Here is a 17,512-nt window from a genome sequence, read left to right on the forward strand (position 1 = left end):
TTTGGGACACTTTCTTGCTCTTTAAGCAGAATAACTGGTTCTATTACTTGAGCCCTGAAACCAGCTGTGGCCCAGATTACACAGCAGTGCATAGGAGCCCATGTGCCTGGTCTTGGACAGAGACATACCACTCCAGGTATTACCATGAGGCAGCGGCAGCACACAGGGGAGTCGGTCCTGCTTTGTCCTTTCTGATTGGTAAAGCAAAATCTCACTCACTCTGCAAATGTGAGTTTCTAGAAAGTTCCCCTGAACTTCTGGAGGAGAAGGTTCTGTGCTCCCCTGGGGATGTTTCCTTGCCAGCACGTACCAGCACTGCTTTTACTGGGCTCCGCACAGACAAAAGCTTTCAGCACAACCAGCTGCCATCTTGCTGAATCTAAGCCTGCCCAACCCCACAGGTTCCAATACCAACTTGGTAACCTTATCAAGAGAGGCCCCTCATTCTAGCTCCTCCAGGCCACGTGTCTAGGGCAGAGCCAGGAAGACCCCTGTGAAGACACTTCCTCCCTCCTGTTTATGTGCCTGCAAAACAACTGCTCCTGCTGTGGGAAATGCCTGGCCCCAGCCCAACAGGCTCAGTAACAGGCTCGGGGCTTGGTGAGGTGGATATGCCAGCCTTTCCAGTCCATTGCCAGAGGAATGACGCTCTCAACGGCAGGTCCATCCCCCTGTGGATCCCACGTATTCAAGGGCCAGAGGACTGGGGGCAAACCCACGGAGATGGGCAATGAAGGAAGCTGGACATACTATATTTGTGACCATGTCAAAGCCATGACAGTTCTGAGTGGGTCCCCTCAGGCTTTGAAGAGCCTCTAGGAAAGAGAATGGCTTATCTCCCCACCCCCTCCTCAGCTGCAGTGTGAGCAACTGGGGTGATTTGGAAGCATTGCTTCCTTTAGAAAGAAAGTTGTTCTCATAAACCCTGTTTTTTCCTATAGAAAACTTTTGATTTTCAGTGCTAGAGATGAACCCATGATCTGAGGTATATCCTTCTAGTGACTTAAAGGCCCAGCCCGATGCAGCACAGGCTGGCCTCCAACTTGAGATTCTTCTGCCTCAGCCTCAGGAATGCTGGTGACAGCATTCCTCATGCGGCTAGCAGAAGCAGGCCCTGGCTGGGACTTTGTAGAAGGGAAAATAAGGAAAGATGGAAGGAGCTGAGGGGAAAGGCTCACTCTGGAGGAAGGCATGGGGGTGGGAGGAGAAGAAGAGACTGTCAGAGGACTGGAGTACAGCAACAATGGAGAGAAGAAGCCATGATGCTCAGCTGTGGCCAACGTGCCCACGGCAGGCAGGGGAGGGATGAACATGTCTGGGGTCTGCCCTCCTAAGACACTGTCCCATCAGCCTGGCAGAGCTCTGGCTGCTCAGCCCCGGGTGTGCATCAGTTCATAGGCTCTGGAGTCATATCTGCCCCATTGTACTTCAGGGCTGCCAGGCAGCCAATCAGAAGCACGGACCATTCTCCTCACAGCCCAGCTGGTCATATGCTGGGTCCTCCTTAAGATTTGACACACCTCCTAGAAAAAGAAACCAGGCGCTCTGTGTGTAAGGGGTGTGTGTGTGTATGTGTGTGTGTGTGTGTGTGTGTGTGTGAGGGGTGTTGCTATCCACCTGACAGCCTCAGGGAATATAAGAGTGTGTTGTGGGTGTAGCCTGCAGGTCTTATCTGCACCAACAGGGGAAACTCCCCAAACTACCAGAGTAGCCACCACCACAGCTGACATCATTAAGCCACTCTAATGTCCTTTTCCTGCCTGTCTGGGAATCAACCTTCCACCCACCCGATAAAGAGAATGCTCCCTGAGAGTTCTGCAGAGTAAGGGATTTAAAACAAAACATGATCCCCTTAAATCTGTGTGCCTGCCACCTCACAATCACCCACTACCATACCCTGCCGAGAAAACTGAACACCAACTGCTGGCGACACCGACTTTCTACCAGTGTGCCATGATGAAACCCGAAGAGCACCAAATTTACCCATAATGCCCTTTGGAGCATTCGGGTGCTGCCTTACCTTCCCCACAAAGACCACAAGTGCCTGCATTTATTGTTCTATAAATGTGCTCGCTAGTTCTTCCTCACAGGTACGGGCACGTCAGTACAGTTCCTATGCAGCACTCAGGCAGTGATATACTCTAAGTTTAGGTATAACCAGGGGAATTTGCAGACATGACCCTGAGCTGTGTGCACGACTGCTCTTGTGCTGTGTCTGTATACAGTGGTCCCCTTGAACTCCTCAGTTCTACGTCACAGATTAAACTACGGGTGAAAAATTTGGTTTAAACGGACTTTCTGCGGTCATTCATCCCTAAATGATACAGTGGAGTAACTGCTGGTTACATTTGGAAGGCACGGAGTATATGGGAGAATAGGTGAACTGAGCAGACAAAGTCCAAAGTCCATACTACTGTGCTCATCACACCCAGAGAATGGTACCCACCGGGTTCCCAGAGCCAGCAACCCACAAATCCTGAAGGAAGAGCACTCATACTAGCAGGGGATCTAAACAAAGGCTGACGTACTTAACTGTATTGAAACTGTCAGGCTTCATCTCTCTCTCCTGAGGAAGCTCTCTGATCTGAGGGGTACCAGGCACCACTCCAGGCCCCAGGAGATGGCGGGGAGCAAATGGAAGGTTCACATCTTCCTAGATTTTAGCAAACTCAGTTCATTAGCCCCTCCCTATCTCTTGCAATCCAGGCATGATCTGGCTCCCTGGCCGGGAATGCTAGCCTGAGGGGCAGTGGCTCTAGAGTTACTCCAGAGTACTGCACTGTCCCAGCGCCTAAGGCTGTGTGACACCTGGAGATGAGCCTGGGCCAGTGGACTGGAGGACAGGGCTTTGGGAGAAGAGAGACAAGCACATGGCTGACAGGCTCAATAAGGAAATGTTACCACAAATATCCTCGCTTGTCCTGCATGCTGTCTCCCCAGTGGTCTGCACTCAGGCACCTACCTGGTTCAATGTTCTCCACCCCAGCTGTCGCCGGGTCTGCAATGGATTTTAGTTCCACACCTGCGACAGCTGGGATCCAAGTCACCGCTCTGCTTTGGGGCCCAGAGTTTGCTCTACATAGCCAGTGGGAAGCAGCAGCTTCAAACAAACACTAATTTTTTGAGACATTCTCGCAGAGGGAAGATGAAATAGACTCTCATTTCTAAGACAACATCCCTGAAACCACAGAGTGCTCCAGTCTTATTCTTTTGTTTAAAAGATGTTTTAAGAGGTTTTGCAACTTGTGCTAGATCAGAGAGCCCTGGGCCTTGTCACCATGCGCCAGAGCCATCCTGTGGGCTAAGAATCATGACCAGAGCAAAACTCCTGTTGGAAACATGCTGGATAGATAGCTTTTCCATTCTGCCTCCGAGAAGAGCCCACCGGCCTGGACAATGGATGGGCTGGTGAGTATAATCAGAAAGCGAAGCTCTCCCTACCCCACTACCAATCAAATCAAAGGACGCCCTCTGCCCAGTTTACAGAGCTCCCCACTCATGAGATCCTTCACGTTGGCCTGCCTGGTGGATGAAGTGTTAGCAAGGGATGCCAGCAGCTTGTGTGTTCTGAGCCGCATTCCATACAAGCGAATTCATGTCCTCATCGAAGCAGACTCCCAACAGCCCATTCACAGGGCAGTGCTGGACTCTGACCTCCAGGAACTGATCCCTGGTGTTTACTTTCAGATATATTCACAAGCTGTCCGCTTTTTTTTTCTTTCACATTCTTCATCTGGGGTGGGGAGCAGGAAGGCTGCTATGAATTTACTGATCCACATCCATTGCGGGGCTCACCCTTCCCAGGACACATTCTTTGGCATAAACTGGAGTGCAGAGTGTATCTCAGGCATGTGTGCAGACGCTATATGCCTCCCCCACACAGACACTCTTGTGTTATGGCACCTAGGTCTAAATACACAGACTGGCACATTTGCTTTGGAAGTTCAATAGATTCAAAGCCACCAAGGTCTACCATAAACATCACCCGTGTTTGTCTATAGTATGTGCTTCTATCTGCTCTGTAAAAATTCTCATGACGAATTCATAAAAATTCAAACAGAAAAGGAGCTGAGTGTAAGAAGGAAAGGAAGAGCTGGCTGGAACATTTTATAACATATCAAGCTTTCTATGCTGGTAACTTTAAAATGAATTATTAATTTAGCTTTTATTATTTATCTTTGAGATTAAAGCATAATTATACTATTCCCCTCTTTCTTTTCCTCTCCAAGCCCTCCCCATTTTTTCCTTTATTTTTACGTGTCTGTGTTTTGCCTGCATGTATGTCTGTGCACCGTAGTGTGTAGTGAAAGAGGAGGCCAGAGGAGTGTGTGATGCCCTGGAACTGGAGTTACAGACAGTTGTGAGCCACCATGTGGGTGCAGGGAATGGAACCTGGGTCATCTGGAAGAACAGTTAGTGCTCCTAACTCTCGAGCCATCTCTCCAGTCCCCCAATACTTTTTTAAGCAAAACTAAAACACTTCTTCTAAATAAGAACAATTAAGAGCCCCCTAACTTCTCCTCCCTTTCTGTTTCAGTCCAAGTACTCCTGGACCTTGATTTTCATCCTCTTCTGGCAAACACCATCCATTTCTGCCCTCTGAACTCCACCATGTCCAGCTCCCCTATTTTGAACCAGTTATTCTGGTTCTTGTTCCCCATAAACCCAGTAAACAGATGGACCCAACCCTCAACCCCTTCACAAAGCCTTGTATTCACAGTGGAGAAAACAGCCCCAAACAACCCATATCAATCTGTCAGATACAAAATAGGAATTGCAAAATCACAAAAGCATTCCCTTGAAGTAAACAAATATTAGCCATTCATCATTTGTACGGATACCCAAAGTTCTCAAAAATCTCTAAATAACAATCGTAAGAAACTGTTATGTGACAGGAACATTCTGCAACTACAGAGGGCAATGGTTGTTAAGACATCGCGAATGTAGCAAATGAACTATTTTGGAACAATTTGGAAAGTGAGTTCTGTCAGAAACATGGCTTTTTTCATGAAACATTTTACCATGGTCTTTTATTTCAGTTATTTTAGAAACACCAAGGCTAAGTATCATCTAGGAAATTGTGAAATGCTTTATATCTTACACTTCATGTTTTTTCTTTCACCCATATAAAGACTGAGATTAAACAATGGCGCTTAGATTCTTTAAAAAAAAAAAAGGCAATTCCTTAGAAAAGGCTAACTTCTGGAATCCTAAGGCATGTATGGGTGCCCTGACCACTTACATGTCTGGGGTACACTTTGGCTGAAGCAATGATGCGGGAACAGACAGCTGTGCTCCTGGCCTGTGCTGGCTGCCTGGTCACCATCCTCACAAAGCCCCAAGGTCTTGCTTCAGAAAGGTAAGGATGCTCACAGGCCCCTGGACACTGCTCAGGTGCTGTTATGACTCCCTTCCCAGGGTCTATGGCTGCTCTGCCATCTCCTGTGCCTGTCCCCCGCCCATTATGTTCTTATAAGCTGCTGGGAGAGGCCCTGAAGCTTCTGTGTCCCTACAACTCATGTTCTGCTATAATCTGAGCACAGCCACTCCCTCTGGTTCACGTGTTAGGAAATCAATACTGGGGTAGCAGGGGACTCTCAGAAGTAAAGGCTACGGCAGATGGAATCTGTCCTCATGAACGAGGTCGCACCATACATCTCAAACGTGGGTTCCTGATAACCTTCATGGTTATCTCCCCACTTCCCACGGGATGCCTCTGCTTTGCTGGGACCCATGAAGACATTCTCTGGTCCCTGATCTTAGGCGTTCCAGACTCCTAAACTGTGAGGCAAGTTTCTGTTGAGTATAAATTTCCTCAGTGACAGTGGTGTGTTAAAGCAGAGGGTAGACTAAGACTCTCCATGCTATTGACAAGTTATGACTACCATGGTCCTCCGCTATTTATGGCATTGTCCCTTTCTTTGCTGTTTGTACTATCGTTTTCACGCACAACCTCGCGGATTCTGCTTCAGGTCTAAGTCAGGCACCATGCTCACAAGCGCTCAAGGAACGGTGTGTGGCAGGAATCACTTGCTGTGCTGCACTGGAACAGATAAACACTGGAGTAGCAGAAACCTCCCTGGACCACCCAGTTAGAAAGTGTCAGAGCTCGGGTGTGTGTGCGTCTTGCTTCTGAAGGGAGATGACTGACAGAACACGTGCCATCCGACAATACCTGCCTCGGTTACCTAATCCTCTGCATTCACCGAGAGACACTCCAGAAGCCAAATGGGCATTCCCAACAGAGGAACAACTTGGTGGCAGAGCCTGCTAGAACCTAACAATGCTAAAACGTTTCGCAGATCTCTAGATGGAAAGTGTAAAAACATGTTCCTAATAACTTGGACACTTCTTTGCAACAGAATGGGAATGGAGGGGGTCGTAATGCTTACTGTATGGTATAAGAGAAGAATCTCTGGTAAGTGAAGAGTTGACTTATGAGAGCGTCCAAATCCTGCAGGAAAACTCTCCTCCCTTCACAGACCTGCAACGACCTGAGTCTAACAGCAGCCTGAGGAGAGCCTTTGCCGGACAGGTGAGTGAACACTCAGAAATCAAAACGGAAGGCAAGGTCCTAAGAGAGGCGCTTTGTGGTCACTCCAACTTCAAATTCTCCAAGGCAATGCCGACAGAGTGACCTTGGGGCCAAAGTATTCTTCTTCAACTCCCTGTTGCTAACCAAGACATTACCAGTCTGGGGAGACGGGCTGTCATGAATCAGGCATCAAGGAGGGGCTGGCTCAGGTTAGGATGTTTCTTTGGATCTCTGATGAATTGAGATGTTTTTGGAGGATGCCCAAACAAGCGAGGGGTTAGGACTCCAGCACACTGAGATTGCCCACATTTTCTGGGAATAGCAAACAGCAAACTACACTATAAAAATTGAATGACCAAAAGAACATATGTGGGACATCTTTTCACCTGATCAAGCTCGGCCCATCCTGGGATCCCACGAAGTGTGGTGGGCAATGTCTACCTGAAGAGACACTGAGACACACTCTGGCCTGTTAGCACTCCTCCCTACAGTGCAAACTACTGAAGGTCTCTGGGTTCCATTGTAGAGAACAAGAGAAAGTATCGAGTCTTTAGGAACTGGAAGACTAGGCTCATAGCTGGGTCACACAAAACAGCATGAAGAGATGACCATGTTGTGGGGTACATGCAGCTAACCCTGAAGAGATGAAGAGATGACCATATTGTGGGGTGCATTCAGGTAACCCTGCTCTTTGCTGGAACCCATGTTCTTAGTGAAATAGGTCACATTCCTCCAGCAAAGCCCTTGCTCAATGGAGAATTTTCAGGACGCTAAGCACCTATGCTGAGCTGAGCACAGACCCTAATGAACTGAGCATAAACTGCCACCCAGGCTACTATCATACCTGAACATTCCTGCCAATGCTGGGAAGCCTATTGATGCTCAACTGTTACTCCCAACCAGTGGATTTACAACCCATTCCACACCCTCACAGAACATGTTCTTGCTCAAGGTTTTCGAGACATGGCCCAAATGGAAATAATTCTGCATCAGAGAATACGCCTTGGTAGAAACAGCAACCATGCCAATGGCATCATGACTGCCAGAGCCAAGTGTTCTTACCGCGTCCTCCTTTGCGCAAACTGGCTGGGCTGCTCAGCTGGGGCTCAGGCGGGCTAAAGGGAGGATAGCGTGTGGATGTTTTCACTGGAAAAGAAACAGAGCAAAGGCGACTGTTACTCCCTCCTGTTGCGGAAGTATTCTTTACAAAGTAAGATGTGTCTCTGCCCAAGGCAACTTCTGAATGGCTTAATAAAGAGCTAAATGGACAGTAGCTAGGCAGGAGAGTGTAGGCGGGACTTCCAGGCAGAGGGAGAAGCTATAAGGAGAAAACTAGGTGCACGGTTTCACCAGCAGACTCAGAGCAAGTTGGATATGCCATACTAAGAAGAGGTAACTGAATCACATGGCAGAATGAGTAGATCAAGCTATAAGAGCTAGTTTGGGAAAAGCCTGAGGAAAAGGTGAAGCTTTCATAATTAATAATAAGTCTCTGGGTCATTATTTGCAGTCTGGTGGTACAAAGATTATCCGACAAGACAGCCTACATCCCACTTTGTGGTACCTAGTGGCACCCAGCTGGTTTTCCTTCTTTCTTACCATACGGTGTTTCTGGAGACACAGGGAACGCTGGGGTCAGACACACAGAATCCTTGCTGTTGGAAATCCTGCCGTCGATCATATCGAGGCCAGGGGGATAGGCAGTGATCATTGTCTGAAACCAGCAGAGGGAGAAGAGAAAAATGAGACCCCACACAAAGGCCCTTTACACAGAGATACGAGCCCTCAAGATGATCTGCTGACAGAGCCCACATCTGAGAGGGGGACAAAGGGGAAGAAACTGGCCCCCTGCTACTACTCGCTATCACCCAAGCACAGAGAGGAGGGGCGTATGACAGTACTGGAGAACCAGGGATGAAGATGATGGAGGCTTGGTGCAAAGCAAGTGCACACCACTGAGCACGAAAGAGCACCAAGGAATCCTTAGCTACATCACTACCACGGAGAAGTGAAAATGCACAGGAATGCACTAGAGGAGAAACATTCAGACATCAACAGTGCGTGTTTGCAAGAGTTACGGTGAAGGCCCCAATTTTTCAATTTGAGAATCAGATGTATAATTAGAATTTAACTACTTGGGGATGGTTGCCCGTCTTACTCCAGTTCTGACATGAAGCCTTAGCTACATGTCCCAGGACAAGGCAGGAGACACTTGTCTATAGACCTCCTTGGGGTCATCATTTGCCATGGGGAACTTGAAGCTCTGTGTGCAGGCTAGAAGTCTGCATTTGTCACTGGCTATGCTATCTATTTACAGGGTCCTGCTAGTGCCAGGGTCATGCTCCCTAACCCTCACAACCCACCTGCACGCTTTGCATCTCATACCCATTCTACAGATCAGAGCATTGAGGTTTCAATGGCCCATGCAAGGTACCCGCTGTATAGCCATCTCTAGGGAGTGTGCAGACCCCACACAGGCCTTCTGACCTGCGCTTCCAATCAGAAGCCCTGCCTGTCACTGAAGAACCATGTCTATGGGACAAGGAGGACTGTCAAGGACAGAGAGGTTACAGTGCCTGGTGGTTTTGTACAAGGACCTGGCATAGCCACTGCCCTAAGCCCAGGGACAGGAAAGTGGGGTTGAGTGGAGATGGGGATAGGGCCAAAACATACCTCTTTGATGTCTGCAGGAGAGGAAAATGGTCCCAGACTTGGGGCTGGGTCCACACCAGCCTTTCCCCATCCACACTTAGAGAAGGACACCTGGGTCACAGCATCATTGTCATACTGCCCGAGACTCAGCTTCCGGAGCCGTCCCCCGATGGACTCATCACCTGTGGAGCCAGTGAACAGGAAAACAATTAGCCTTCTGATTATGGTCCCCACAGCACAGTGCAGAGGCCATTGATAAAACCCATCTTAAACCAATCACGGATAATCACTAGTCAGCCATTCCAAACAGACACAAGGACTGCTATGGGCAGACCACAAACACAGGGGCACTCTAGGATGCCCAGAGATGAACCAGAGGACTCCATCCAGAAAAGGTCCTGGAGTACAGGCAAGGCCAGGCACTAGGACTTGGCCCACAGTGCTGGGACAGAAGACTAGCTAAACCTGACTTCAGCCCCCAGGCTTGGTGTGAGCACCGAGTAGACTATGCCCCTACAGTGACCCAGGCGTGTGGTTTACCAGGACAAACTGAACCTTCATATGGAGGGGAAAACCCCAAACCAAATACTAAGAATGGACATTTAATAGCCCAATGCCACTCTTAGCCAGAAATTCCACAGGCCTTTACTCCTGACCAAGATGCCAATGGTCCCTGCATTTAGCCAAAGCTGATATTCATCTCGTTAGGGAGAAAAGTATATCTGAGCTAGAGTCTGTCTTAAAATTTCTCTCAGGGAATTCTTAAAATTGGGCAATGGGGAACACCTGCGGCAGCGTACAGACGTGATAACGTCTCAAGTCACAATGTAGTCTTTTCATCACAAATCAGGCTTTGTTGGCAGGCTAGGCATCAGCTAAAAACAGAGAACCCCTAAGTATGATGGTGCATGCTTGTGATTCCAGGAGTCAGGACCACTGTTCAAGGTCAGCCTAGACTAGGTACCAAGACCCTGTCTCAAAACGGTAGATAAATAGGGGCTGGGGAGGTGGCTCAGATGACAAAGAGCTTGCTGCATAGGGAAGGGGCTTCACACAAGCTACCAAGATTCAGCCTCAGGGACATAGGTGGCCCTCCTATCTCTTAAAATGTGTGTGGTCTTGGGACTGGGAAGTCAGAACCAGCGGGCCGAACAAGCCCAGTAAGAGAGTTCTGTAACACGGCAGTCGCCCCAGTAAGAGCCAAGGTGCCCTGCACCTGCCCCAGCCATGGTGACCAAGCTGGGCAGGAGCTCTCACATACAAGAAGATGACATAATCCTGTCATCACAGCGGTGAGCAGCAGCGGGCTTTCATGGCTGGGAATTTGCTCTACACCGCACAGCAAATCAGTAAACAGTCATGTACCAATGTCACAGGGGCAGTGGCAAATGCTTTAGGGTCCAAAGAAAGAAAAAATGGTACGAAAATATTCAAAAGCCAATCTCTGGGATGTGGAATTCCATGCAAATGCCTCTGTCTTTTTTAAAATTTCAAACTATAACTATTTTTGTAATTTTATTTTTTTTTAATTATTGAACAATTACATCATTTTCCCCTTCTCTTTCTTCCCTCCAACCCCTCCCATGTACTATATGCCTTTCTTTCAAATTCCTGGCCTTTTTCTTTAATTGCTGCTACACACACACACACACACACACACACACACAACACACACACACAGAGGTATGTAAACATACATATATTCTTAAATAAATAAAAACAACCTGCTAAATCTGTGTAATGTTATTTGAATTTATATATTTTAGAGCTAACCATTGTTGTTAGATGACATTTAGTATGCCCTTCCCTGGAGACTATCTCTCCTGCTCTTGGCAATCTTGAGCTGCCTGAAGTTCTTTGTTTAGGGATGAGGCCTCCTGAGCTTCCCCCATCCGCATTAACACGTCTATTGGTGTCATCTTGGCTGGGTTATGTTTAGGCAGCCATGCTGGTAAGATTTCACGGGGGTAGCTTCTCTGATATTTCTAGGAGATACCAACCATCTCACAGCAAAGTTCCTGTTCCTTTGATTCTCTCTTCTAAAATTTTCAATAATAACATTTTTGTTTTCTAAAATTAAGAAAGACAAGACTTGGATTCCCTTTGGGAGAAACAAACCTGCTTTCTTTTTCTCTCCTCTGCAGTTCTCTGCACGGATGGTCTCTGCAGGCTCTTTATCCTTCACGCTCTACATGGATGGCTGCTCTCTCTCTAGTCTGCAGAACTTGCTGGCCTAAGCTGGTTCTCTCTGAGCCTCTGGTCTTACATTGCACCCACTTCTGTTTATCTTCACAAACTCTGGGGTTGAGTCAATAAACATTTCCAGTCGGGCAGTAGTGATGCACACCTATAATCCCAGCACTTGTGAGGCAGAGGCAGGGGGATCTCTGTGAGTTCAAGGCCAGCCTGGTCTACAAGAGCTAGTTCCCAGACAGGCTCCTAAGCTACAGCGAAACCCTGCCTCGAAAAATCAAATCAATCAATCAATTAATAAACAAACAAGCATTTCCTCTTCCCTAAGGAACCCACTGCAGGAACCCAAGTGGATGTGACCTTCCCCACCGTTCTAGGGCAAAGCACCCCACAGGTGCCACAAGGTACCACACTGCAGTGGTCTGGGCGCTTCTTTAATTATCCAGAGACAGTAGGTAGACCTAACAGCTTCAAGGCAGGACTTGTTCTTCCCATTTTTCAGGCAAGACCATGCCAAAGTTAGGTTCCACAACAGACCCAAGACAGCTCAGCAAGAGCAATGAGAGAGCAGAGCTTAAGTCTAGGCCTGAAGCCACATCTAGAGACGGAACGCTCCATCAACGGTCTCCACTATGCACCAACAGCATCTACCACAGAGACCCTCTTGGCAGCTGCTCCTCCTCAGCACTGGGAGGTGAAAGAGAGAGAGGGAATCCCCAAGGATGGCGGCACTAAATCTTGAGAACTGAACTAGTCCTAAGAACTGAGTTGTCCACGAAACATCCACAGGGATGGGCGTGGTCTCTTACACACTCAGCTGTCACGCACAGGCTCAAGTGACATGTTCACATTCACTGCCACAGACATGGCACTCGTTCTCACATGTTTTGATTCTTACCTTACAGTGTCCACATGCTGGCACATACCACATGCCATATGTGCACTCTCTTACACCTCACACTCACGCAGCTCACACTCCTGCATCTAGTCCCTCCCACAGCCCTCCACACTCTACATTCACACACTGACCTCCACGCTGACACAGCCTCTACCTGCACATCCGTGACAGGCGAAGCTCAAGTTCTGTGCTCTCAATACTGGTGTGTAGGTGGGGGTGGGGGGGGAGAGTGGGGCACTTCAGCACATGCACCCCACTTCTGGGGGTCCACACTCCTGGGTACTACAAGACTCCCCATTTGAAGGCTGCTATCAGCAAGGAGGGCATTCCTAGAAATGGGCAGCTTCTAGGATGATGAACCCCCAGCATCTGCACTTCCAGGGGTGTAGAAACACATATGGTCCAAGGCTCCCCTTCTTGCAAGAAGCAGTCTGTGCCTATCAAACCCCTTGTGCTGATACCTCCTCCTTAAGGTCTGCAATGATCCTATGACAATGAGCATGCCACAGTCCTAAGCCTCACACACAGACAGCAGAGCTTCAGAAGAAAGGTGGGGCCAGGGACTGCCCAGAGAAAAACACAGGCACAGGCGCTTCACCCTGACTCCTCACTACTTCAGGGCCTCTCAGAGCCAATGTTCCTAGGTAGAAAACACAGAAGCAACCAGACATTTTTTTTTCCCCTCACACTCTGGTGATCTAGAGGCCCAGGAGGAGGTTGGCAGCTGCAGGGACATCTCTCTATGGTATTTCACCTAGTATCTCAGGTGGCTGCCAAGCAGGTCATTTCCCTTTAGAAGGACTGAAACAGCAGGCACCGTATCTCTGCACCATCACCTCACTTGGGCTTGGCTCATTACTGAAGCTAGATGCAGAGACAGCTGCTACCCAGTCACGTCAGACCTCAGCTCTGATGTCCATCCCCACTGATGCTCCTGAGGACCGGCTGTCTCTGAGTGGGGGAAGCAATGTGGGGAGGGGGGAGCAGGAGATGGAGGATGGAGCACAGATGAGGGACAGATGACCTGGTCAGTAGTCTATGACGAAAGCTGGCCTCCCTTAAGAGCCCATGGTGGTTTGTCAAGCATATGCTCCCAACTCTCCCTCCTTCCCCTGGGAACAGTGCCATACAGTAAGGAAGCCACGTGGCTTGCTTGTTTCTTTTTCCACTCTAGGCTCAACTTGTGAGCATCTGCTGGAGAGTAAATCGTTTCTGTTCCTTAGGTTACTCTCTGCACTCCCACAAAAGCACCTGCATGCACTGCCCACCACCTTTTGTCACCCCCCACTCAGGGTCCACCAGCTCCTAGCAAAGCAACTGTGGGTCATGATTCTTTTAGAGCTGGTCAAATAACCCTTTCACAGGGGTCACCTAAGACTATAGGAAAACACAGATATTTACGGTATGATTCATAACAGTAGCAAAATTACAGTTATGAAGTAGCAACGAAATAATTTTATGGCTATGTCGTCACTACAACATGAGAAACTGTATTAAAGGGTCTCAGCGTTAGTTAGGAAGGTTGAGAACCACTGTCCTAGCAGGATGCTAGGAACTGGGGGGAGGAGCTGCATCAGAGCCTCCTGTTTCCCTACACTGTTGGGGTTCCACATCATCAGAAGCAGAAAGAGCAAATTTCCATGGCTTATATTATACGGAGTGCAAACTGACTACGGAGCTCCAGCAAGAAGCTGACTGGATGGCCTTGGGCAATTGAATAGTAAAATACTTAAGGAGTCAATGAGGAAAGAGGAAATCTACTGTTTGAATAGAGCTGTAAAATTCATGGCATACAAGTGGCCACAACAATATTTACTCTTCAGTCTCCTGTAAGGAGTCAAATCCAGGGGGAGGAAAGGAAAGGACAGGAGCAGGGACTGCTGGTGGACGCTAAGATGTGGCTGTCACTCCTGGTACTGGTCTGATATGGGAACGAGGAGAAACTGCTGGCTTGTGGGAGTCTCCTCACGACTTGAGCAGTCTGACACTCATACCAGCCCTTCTAGGTTCTAATAGCCAAGGGAACACAGGGACAAAATCAGGCCTCGGGGAATATTTGCAGGCAAAGGGCCCCTACCATAGCTATGCAGACCCACCTGCACCACTGAGACCCACTTGGCTCCCTTCCCACCTGCACCTGCTGGGACCCACTAGGCTCTCTTCCCACCTGTGCCTGCTGGGGCTCAGCTGTTGTGGGGAGTCACACCTGCTTCCAGCATGTTCCCTGGCAGTAAAAAGGAAACACGAACTGGACCCTGGTGCTTACAAAAGCTCAGAGAGCTTGGAACGCGGAGGCCACTCCAGGCCTAAGTAAGCATAGATCATACTGGCAGGCAGCTCTGCCTATGAGCCTTGTTCCAGGAACCCTCTGTGCAGCTGGGCTCCCCATGGAGGGAGGGACAGACAGCAGCCATGTGGTGACATGCTTTGCTGTGGCAGCAAGACTGGACACCTGACCCCACTATCAACAAGGCCAGTTCCTTGAGCATTCAGCTGTCCTCACGTGGGCCATCCTTCCACCTGGCCCTATGAAGCCACATGACCTCAGGCTATAGCTTAAGGCCTGAGTCCCTATGTGTTCTTCATTGCTCCTGCCAAAGCCAACGTCCAGCTATGTGAGGACGCCTTCTGAGCACTGCCCAGGACCACCACAGACCATGTCAAGCCTAACAGAAGCTGAGACTACCATAAGTCTCTGGAGGGCACCAAACCTCAAAGAGCGTGAGAAGCTGATGCTAAATCACTGAGAACTGTAGCATTCCAAGTCCAGGGCAGTTGTGTGGGCAGTGTGGCAACGGGGCAAAGACAGCCAAGCTAGGGGGCACACCACCAAAGCCACCATGATAGTGGGGAGATCAGGACAGGGAATTCCCTCAAGCACTTCATCTGTAGACACTGAAGGCCTCGTGGGCAGGAGAGCATCACCCACAGAGACCACAAGAACTGTGTCCGGTCTAAGATTGTCAGGTACTGTATTTAACATGCAGGACCGAGGCCATGACGGTCCAGGATAGAAAATATCATGACTGGGAATTCCTGAGTTTGTGTGGGGTAGGGAGACAAGGTTTACACCACTCAACTGGAAACTTAATTTTTAGAAGAAATCCCCCATAATGCTCCTTGGCAGTTCTGCACTTGTTCAAATGCACCAAATTCCCGATTATGAGAGGGCAAAGTCCTTCCTCACTGTCTCATTCAGCTGTGTCCTCCAAAGCTGCTATGGGCCATGTGGACACTTCTTGGTGTCACCTAACCTATCTGAAAAGAGGGAGAGGGATGCCAAGCAGGAGAAAACGTGACATCCACACTGACTTTTCAGGGTAGAGTCTTCTCCTCGGTGAGGCATATGGCCCACTCCGTTGCTGAAATGAAGTCCTACTGGGAGGCAGCTTACGGGGCAATGCAGGACCACAAGCTGTTCTCCACATGCTGCACAGCAAGGTCCCAAACTCTGGCCCCACTGGAATCAACCTGAGAGAACATCCCAGCCTCAAGGAGCCATGGGATGAGCGACTAGACACACATCTCAGTTCAAAGCCACAGCGGAAAGCATGTGGTTCTCCAGTGTGTGTCCCTAAGATACTTCCGTGTACGCTTCACGCTTCCTCTTTGACATCTATCCCTTCCCTTGGAGTCAGGACATGACTGTCAAGCTTTCAACTTGTAGGCACAGCAGGCCTGAACCCCGCGAGTCAGTAACTGAGCATAAAGTACATCAGACACTCGGGCCCCTACCAGGCTACTCAGCCTCCCTTGGCATTATCGGCATCTGTGTTCAGAAAGCCCACAGGTGGCCACAGAGTGCAGTGCAAAGAATGGGTGGAATCTAAGTCCTAGCAGGAAATCAGAAACTGTGTGACACCAGGTGACAGTGGGCTCAGGCTCTTACCAGCACTCTCCATAGACATGTAGGGAAATGGATCTAAATGGCTTAAGTCAGGATGCACCGAGTATCTTACAAATACACAGGAACTAACATAACTAATACAAAGGAAAGGGAACAGGTTCCAGAGCATGATCCCTTTTAAAAATGTGATCTTTATTTTCTACCTGGGACCCCGGAAAGAGAAGTGCCCATCAGCGATTAATTCGCCTTTACATAAGGATCGTGTAAGAACAGAGCAAGCCTGGCACCACCACGGCATGTGGGTGGTTTGGGAAACTCCCTCGCATTTCTGCGAATGAAAACAAATCGAGCAAAGGCTGTTCTGTGCTGAGGCAGGGGCCTCCTAATGTCAGCTTACTCGAGTAAACAGGCATAACCTCGATGGAGAGGGAATGGACAAAGGTGGGAATTTCCCACAAAGAAAAGGGGTAGGACACTGGTAGCCCCAGTGCTGAGTGACAATCATGAGGAGGTCAGGAAAAGCCCTCTGGGTATGTGCAGGGTCATCTCCTCTTCCCCTCTCTGGTCCTGACGGGAAAAGCCACTTCTGTGTGCAAAGTTATGAGGAAGGGAATGGGATTGAAGACGTGTCCCCTGGGAATCCTGCAAGTGCTTGAGTAGCTGAAGGCATGTTGGAAAGGGAGAGAACAAGTCCCCAAACCCGGGAAGAACGCCTTTTCTGTGAAACAAACACCGAGCAGAATGCTCAATGAACTCTGAATACTGTTGCAAAGAGCTCCAAGCTCCAAAGAGGATTCTGGTCATGTCACCCTCCACTCACACTGGAGAGTCCACTCCCCAAGAGGGTTTCGGTACCTAGTTTTGATTCCTTCGTTTTATGCTTAAATAACTTTCTCTATGACATCTGCAGAGGGCAAGACGCTTCCCTCAAGCACGGCCCATGTCATGACACAAGGCCATGTGGCAGAAGCAAAAATGACGGCACAGCACTGACATCACCAAGCTTGGGAACTGTCAGAGCCTGTTCCTTCTGATGGAGAGAAAGGATTTGACCTCCACCACGTGGAAGACAAGACCACAAAGGGCAGCAGTTTTCCCTGAGGGTGAACTTCCCAGAACCTCAGTCCCTTACAAAATGACAACAGACCAAATGTTTCTACTATACTGAGAGTTTGAAGCTTCAGAAGTTGACCCTGTCCACTGACAGGCTGGCCAGTCTCCAAAGAGACTTTCAAACATCTGAGTGGCACTTTCCCGGCAATCTCAGCAAGAACTGCCCCGGGACCCAGCAAATCCACATGTAGTGATAAGCAATCGGGTATTCAAACAGGTCTGTGTGCACCCACATATAACAGCAATATTCCCACAGTCAGAATGCTGATGGAAT

The 17,512-nt window shown here is 48.9% G+C and overlaps 1 protein-coding gene across 1 annotated transcript in view; it reads right to left on the reverse strand.

Annotated features, from left to right (window-relative positions):
* Positions 1–17,512, reverse strand: part of Tns3 (tensin 3) — a 194,938-nt gene that overhangs the window by 40,347 nt on the left and 137,079 nt on the right. The window contains exons 18-20 of the mRNA XM_005359223.3: positions 9,209–9,369; positions 8,135–8,249; positions 7,598–7,681 (exon numbers count right to left, since the gene is read on the reverse strand). Coding sequence (XP_005359280.2) covers positions 7,598–7,681; positions 8,135–8,249; positions 9,209–9,369 — 360 coding nt within the window. The remainder of the gene's footprint in view (positions 1–7,597; positions 7,682–8,134; positions 8,250–9,208; positions 9,370–17,512) is intronic.

Source organism: Microtus ochrogaster, linkage group LG1, assembly GCF_000317375.1.
Source record: "Microtus ochrogaster isolate Prairie Vole_2 linkage group LG1, MicOch1.0, whole genome shotgun sequence".
Classification (NCBI taxonomy): Eukaryota; Metazoa; Chordata; class Mammalia; order Rodentia; family Cricetidae; genus Microtus; species Microtus ochrogaster.